The following is a 7,757-nucleotide window of genomic DNA, read 5'->3' as shown; positions in this document are numbered from 1 at the left end:
GCTAACATGTTTCTGTTAAATTGTGAGGTAATCAATCTAGGGCTTCAATGTCGAGCTTCTTGTAATAGTGGTGCGATTTCAGGAGGAAAATCGAAAAAGTACATGAATTTCTGAAAAATGATTACCGAGAACAGAGGGCAGTCTTTGCGAGCGCTGCTCCGACAGTGTGTAAGGTTGGCTTCCTTTCGTCAGCGGTGTACGGCGTCCAATAAGGATGCCGATGGGAGACGTCGAAGAGGGCACATGCAAGAAGAGGGAGGAGTGGTGTTTAGTGTCGAGAGAAGAGAAAGAACATATGCGTGTCTTTTTTTTCTTTTCAGATGTGCCCAAGCCTCTCACTAAATTAGGTCCTGTTTGTTTACCTCTTAATTGTAAAATTAAGAGGCAATGTCTGAAAAATTCAGATTCAGATAATTTGTTTGCGTCTTTTTTTTACCTCTTAAAATTAAGAACACCTCTTAAATTTTCAGATACGGAACAAAGTCCGAATTAAAAAAAGAACGTGTTTCTTGTTTTGCCCTAAACCACACGATTGAACATAACCCGCCTCCTTTTCTCCTGTTCTGTGCGTCTTCTTCCACCTTCACGTCTGCTTCCCTTTGCCGCCGCCGCCCACCCCATCGTCGACGTCACAACACCCTTGCAACGTCGACGCTCTTCTCCTATGCCCTAAACTCGAAAATCAAAAATCGAAAACAGGTTTGTTCTTTTCTTCTGAAAATCAATTGCTCTTCTTTTGTTTTTTCATTCTTTCCCCTCAAATTCGAAAATCAAAAATCGAAATCAGTTCTTATGTTATGCTAATCGGTTTCTGATTTGTTCAATTGTAATCTATATTTGATGTTATGCTCGATTTTGATGGTATACGATCGAATTTGAACGTGTTCAATGGATATGATGAAACGTTGATGTTGAATTTTTGATGTTATTGTTGATTTTTTATACCCAATTTTTTATGTTCAATGTTTTTTTGTTCGATTATTATGCTGAAATGTTTTTGCTAAAATTATCTTTGTGTTTGATGTTATAGTGAAATCATATATGTTCTTGCCATTATCATGAAATATGCATTTGTTTTGTTGAAGTAGCTGTGGAAAATGTGCCTTTGTTTTGTTGAAGTAATCGTTGAAAATGTGCATTTGTTTGCGTAAATTGTTGTTAAAAATGTGTATTTGCAATACTTAACTTGTTGCTAAAACATGCATTTTTTTTGTTGAATTGATCAAAGAAATGGGAGAAAAGAAGGACCTGATTAGTTGGAAGGTCGAAGGTGTAGAGAAAACGATTCTAGAAGCTTGTTTACGTGAAGTTACGGTCAATTGGCGGGAAATGAGTAGTTTGAAAACACTGTCTTGGAGGAATATAGCTGAAACATTACAAATTGAACATAACTTTATTGGAAGGTTTTGAAAATCGGACTGGAGACCGAACCGGTCGTCTTATAGGTGCGATAGTTCAGGTGATCCAACCGGTCGTACCAGTCTCAAAAACTAGCAAAACCGGATAACGTCATAATTATATTTAAAATTTCCGGTTTTGACCGGTTTTACCGGTTCAACCGGACCAGTTTTTACCGGTTCACATGAATACTTGTTTTTTGGCAGACCGGTTCCTGGTTGAACCGGTCGAACCGGCCGGTTCGATTCGATTTTCAAAACATAGCTTTATTGCCGACGAAAAACAAATGAAAAACCGCTATGACTAACTAAAGTCAAAAGACTTAGGGTAACTAATGTTTTTAGTTTATGAAATATGCATAACTGATAGAAGGTCTAGTATTGGGGGTCTACCTGCAATCAACAAAGACTTATATATTTAAAATCAAACATTGAGGGCCGTTTATGTCATATGTCTATTCAAGACGAAAATGTCTTGGTGTACATTGTTTTGAATTATATTATATATAATATATAATATATGGTACGTATATATAGATAGTCGACAATCGACATTGAAAAATGGCACACGATAGATTTGCACCTAAAACCTACGAGGCGATTTATGTAACTTTATTTTAATTTTCAAATTTGGTTTGTTAATAACTGGAACGAATCTTGATTTTTCCGGTAGCCTCGCAAAGCAGCCAATCGTGACTTCTTTTTAGTGTCTCCCAATTGCCGCCGTTCGCATCTCCCGGCGGCAACCTTCCATTTCAATCCACTTTTTAATACAATCAATGGCGGTGGCCCTGCTCTTCCTTCTCAGGTATTCCTCACTTCGTATTGATTTCAACTTCATAGTTTCGTTGTTTTATCCTTTCGTATTATTATATATCGCTTCGGATTCTCTACCGAAATTCAAGTCTCTATTGTTTTAAGAAGTAATTATTTCCAATTTCATCTTAATTTATCTACCGTCCGGTCCGTTTCCCGTTTCTTTACAAAACATTGCGTATTGATAACGCTCTTCATCTGAATCGGTTTTATGCTTTTTACGATTACCCTAATAATTTTCGATTGAGGGCTGAATCTTGTATCGATATTAATTGAATGCAATGTGTGCTTATTTTATGTTTGTCCATTTTATATTCAGGTTTTAGCATAAGGTGTGCTGGAATTTGGGGAGATGGAAGAGCCGGGGCAACTTAAAAGGGCGTTTATTGATGCGACGGCCGGTTCTATCTCAGGAGCTATATCGCGAACAGTCACGTCGCCACTAGATGTTATTAAAATCCGGTTTCAGGTGAACTTTTCAATTTTTTTTCGCAGAACCCTACTTGTAAACCCCCTTGCTGTATTAGCTAAAAGAACAAGTAGAAACGTCAATAAGGGGTATAAAAGAACAATAATTTATAGCTGTTCATATTATTCTTGTAATAGGAACATGAATCTTCTTGCTAATCTAGAGTACTTTCAGAAACTTTCCACTTTTAGGGGAATCTATCATCATGGATGGAATAAAGGATTAAAGTCTGTCATCTTTTGTGAATTTGCAATAATTTTTCTTTACCATTAATCCATTATGCTTTTTGCCATTGTTAAAAGAAAATTGATTAAATTGTGATTGCAGTTTAAGCAGGCTTAGTAATAATAATGAGACTTGGGATGATGATTAAGGCATGTTACAGGGTTCCAATAGTTTCAATGACAAATCTGGTCATGCAAGTGTCCCTTAATTTTGTTACATTAAGTTCAGAAGCACTGGAGATTGTACTGGTTGCTTAATTCATATACTTTTCACAATATCCATTTAAAATTTTGGGGCTTACACTGAATCACAGTTCCTTATCATCTTATCATCAGCAAACAGTTTTAATTATATCATACTTGAATTGAGAAATTTATGGCTTCTTCTTATGACATCAATTTAAACTGAGAACATAATTAAGATGTTATTGGTTATATTTACAGGTTCAACTGGAACCTACTACTTCTTTTGCATTGCTTAGCAAAAATGTATATGGGGCCTCGAAATATACTGGAATGATTCAAGCATCCAAAGACATCTTTAAAGAGGAAGGCTTTTCAGTATGGGCTCTTCTACTAGTACTCTGAATACTTTCAATACTTTGAGTTTGAGTGTTATATATATAAATTATAAATATAATATAGTTTATTCTTTTCAGGGCTTTTGGCGTGGTAATGTCCCAGCTCTTCTCATGGTCATGCCATACACTGCTATACAGTTCATGGTTCTGCATAAAGTCAAAACTTTTGCTTCAGGGTCCTCAAAGTCAGGTCAGTGTCAAAATTTAATCTCTGAAATAGTGATTCTAAATCTTTTTTTAAGTTTCTGTAATAGTGACTCAATTCGATTCTCAAGGGTATACTGTCATTTAAACTTTTAAAACCATTAATCTTTCAAGTGTAGAGGGGGTATTATGGTTCGAATGACACAGTGAAAACCTGAACATTTGAAAATAAGCAATCTCATACCAAGGGTAAAGTTGACAAAACACTTCCAAAGTGCCAAATAGTATTGCAACCGCAGGTAAATACCCGAAAATAGGACACAAACAAACTGTAAAGATTACACAGATGCATTAGATTAAACAAACTGTAAAGATCACAATCAAGGGACAAAAGCCTTAAAGGGTTTAATGGTATAAAGGGATGTAAAAGTGATAAATCTTTACTTATAGCAATGTGCTTTTAGTATTTGCTTAATCATGTTTTTTGCATTTGGCAGATCATTTTGAAATTTTCTGATTGGTTTTTTGTGGATTTGAATTTGGGGTGATGAATTTGAATTCCAGGTGGCAGTGGTTATAGAATCTAAAGATCAAGCTACATTAAAACAGAAAATGATGAATTTATAACATGCAACCACTTGTCTCACACCATACACGTTTTCTAAATTAAAAGAACAACTTGTGTTAGCCCAACACAGGGGCAGTTTGGTCACAAGTTACCTACTGTCCCATTTTACTGCACTGTGGCATATTTGAGTGCAGGGGTGTATTGGTCTTTCAGGAAAATTGAAATATGAACAAAAAAAACTGTACATAGGGGTATTTTAGTCACAAACTGTTAACAATAAAAAAATAAAAACTGTCCATCAAAAGTAGGCAGACCCTCTTCTGAGTTGTTTTAAATAATTTTGTGCTTATATACATTATAAAACGACTCTGATATACTGCAATTTCACAATTAATTCAATTAAGTCAAGATTTCTTCTAGATAGAGTTAACTGATTTATCCTGTAATCTGTTATGTACATAGGGGTATTTTAGTCACAAACTTTTAACAATACAGTTAAGTTTAACCAAAGTTTTTTTTCTTTCAGTTTGAACATAAAAAACTGCATACACTGTCCCATTTTATTCAGAAACTGAAATATGAACAAAAAAACTTTGCATTCAAAATCAGTCAATTTTAGTTTATTTACTGTTAAAATTAGTCACAGATTAAGGCATTATATTTGACTTTCTTGGTGATATATATATATATATATATATATATATATATATATATATATATATATATATATATATTCTCACACCTCTGAAATACATAATGCATGCAGAAGATCACATTCATTTAAGTCCATATCTGTCCTTCATGAGTGGGGCCCTAGCGGGGTGTGCTGCTACAGTTGGTTCGTATCCATTTGATCTGCTAAGAACCATTTTAGCCTCACAGGGTGAGCCAAAGGTATATCTATCTATATCTATATAAGTTATCATCGCCTTTTTAAAAAAAAATAAAAAAATAAATGTTGTATTATTTATATATGTATATACAGATATATGCGAATATGAGGGCTGCATTTGTTGACATTATGAACACACGTGGCTTTCGTGGGCTGTATGCTGGATTATCCCCTACACTAGTCGAGATCATTCCTTATGCTGGGTTGCAATTTGGTACTTATGACACCTTCAAACGTTGGACCATGGTAATAAATAAATAATTAAATAATAACAGACTATGTATCATCTTAAAGTTATTATAATATATTGTTCGATTAGGCATGGAACATACGCGGGGTATCGGATCCAACACGCGCTGAAGAGTCCCTATCAAGCTTTCAGCTTTTTCTCTGCGGGCTTGCTGCGGGGTCATGTGCCAAGGCTGTTTGCCATCCACTTGATGTTGTTAAGAAGCGGTTTCAGGTAAAAAAAAATTGGTTGAATATGATAAAATGGAATTGTTGAGGGGTTGGAATGAAATTGTTGGTTGGTATTACAATAATATACAGATAGAAGGATTGCAAAGGCATCCGAGATACGGGGCGCGTGTGGAGGCAAAGGCGTATAGGAACATGTACGATGCGCTTTCAAGGATCATGCGGACAGAGGGATGGGCTGGGCTTTACAAAGGGATTGTGCCATCCATTGTGAAAGCTGCACCTGCTGGTGCTGTTACGTTTGTTGCTTATGAGTATACGTCGGATTGGGTGGAGTCTGTTTTGAGTTGATATTATAAATTATAATTTTTTTTTTCTTTTTTTTGGTAGAAGAGGAAAGTCAAGGGATTCTGATGGGATTTATAGCCTCAATAAACTATAGTTTCATTCATCCCCATCCCATCCGAGAGAGCTTTGTAATTTCAGGAAACGAATATATGCTTCATTATCTTAACATAATACGAATCAATCTCTACGTAATAATAATAACATCAGATGGATAGGAATTTAAACTATTTAAGGTTTATATAATCTATGATGATCTAAGACTAACTTGGCTTAACACAATATATGTAATTAAACTACAATTCCACACTCTATCTTTTATGAAAATATGTTTGTTAAAGTTCGGATTATAAATTATCGTAGGATGTCAACGGGGCAAACGGAATGGGATTGCATCCCACCTCCAAAATTTTCCTGTTCTTCCTTCCCTGAAATCTCTATCCTTTCCACTCAAGCCTCCGCCCCGCCCTCGAATTCCCTTTCGTAATTTTGGGCTATCTTATTTTGGTTAAAAGAAGTTCTTGTTTGGGCTAAAAGAAATTATTTTTTAGGTAATAAATAGTTATTTATAGATGATTTTACATGTTACAAACAACTTAAAAACATATTTTTTTTGTTGAATTTTGGTACGGAAAAATCAATTTATTGCTTATTATATTTATATAATTAATATATGTAAATATATATAATTCATTAACGGGCCCCATGGGGGTTTCAGAACGGGACTGCCAACCCCCGTCCCTGCCCCAAGAATTAAGACGGAGGTTAACCTTGCCCCTGCCTTCGCTCCTGTTCCCATTTTTTTCAGCAAATATCCCCATACGAGACGGGCCCCCCACAGGATCGGGGTTCCAAAGGACTTTTTGACATCCCTAATGTCACACCCCCGAACCAGACGATAGAAATGTCCTGGGGCTTGGGTGATTTCATTCTGATAGTATCATCACAGTGTATATAATTGAAACATAACATCATCATCATCACACATGTAATATTACAACAATCATTGTTTACATAAAATATTTCAATTCCATATTACATGCCAAAATATCCAAAATATGATGAAAACAAAACATAACAAAATATCCATGTATTCTCGCTGACCAACCTGCTCAATGATTTATTGAGAATTCAAGTTAATTTAAAAAGGTCAACATAAAAATATTGTTGAGTTCATAAACATGTTTGAGTAAAATGTTTTGTATTACTTTGTAAACACCAGAAAATCCGATATTTTATGAAAAACAGTTTAAAATGTTTGTGTCCGATCTTGTATTAATGCATGTGTGTTATTATTTATGAGAGTATAAGGAGAATGACCATAGGCAACCCGATGTTGTCTGTTTATGAGAATGTTGGAAACTCAACACCCGAGGTTGAGTACCAGTGCGTGTAGGTTACCGTGTTTACACAAAAGATTGTTTCCCGTAAATTTTATAATGGTGTTAATTCCTCTAAGTGAGTCGTTATAACCATACTTAATAATGGCAATTTCGCCTGTCATTAGACGCCGACTTGTTTAAGGTAGGGTATGTCACCCTAGACTGGCCTAGTCTAACTGTACCGAACAACTCAGGTGTGGGGTGTCACCCCCGTATAGATATATACAAAAACTCACGCTCTCCTTCCAGAAGACTCTGGTTATAACTACAACCTATGATTGTACTCTCAATAGGTGTTGATCGAAACATCTCACTAGATCTTTAATCGAATTTATGCGAATAAACATGAAATGTATATTCTAAACCCAATAAACATGTAAGTGGATAACTAAGGCCCACTAAACATGTAAATTATATTCCAGGCTCAATAAATGTATAAATGACATGATTGATCTGTGGGTTGTTACGTTAGTTGTATATGCTTCGTTGTTTACTAAAATGATATAAAAATGCCCATTTTTG

General features: G+C 35.2%; 1 protein-coding gene across 1 annotated transcript; it reads left to right on the top strand.

Annotated features, from left to right (window-relative positions):
* Positions 1-1,941: 1,941 nt before the first annotated feature.
* On the top strand, positions 1,942-6,029 carry LOC145034960 (mitochondrial thiamine diphosphate carrier 2-like). Its single transcript, XM_078983536.1, has 8 exons — positions 1,942-2,205; positions 2,533-2,682; positions 3,351-3,467; positions 3,566-3,677; positions 4,966-5,093; positions 5,185-5,337; positions 5,411-5,554; positions 5,641-6,029. The coding sequence occupies exons 2-8, from the start codon at positions 2,566-2,568 to the stop codon at positions 5,857-5,859; spliced, it is 990 nt and encodes a 329-aa protein (XP_078839662.1). The 5' UTR covers positions 1,942-2,205; positions 2,533-2,565; the 3' UTR covers positions 5,860-6,029.
* Positions 6,030-7,757: the final 1,728 nt, after the last annotated feature.

The sequence above is a fragment of the Lactuca saligna genome, chromosome 3 (assembly GCF_052625555.1).
Source record: "Lactuca saligna cultivar CGN05327 chromosome 3, ASM5262555v1, whole genome shotgun sequence".
NCBI classification, from domain to species: domain Eukaryota; kingdom Viridiplantae; phylum Streptophyta; class Magnoliopsida; order Asterales; family Asteraceae; genus Lactuca; species Lactuca saligna.
This window is presented reverse-complemented; position numbering and strand designations above follow the sequence as displayed.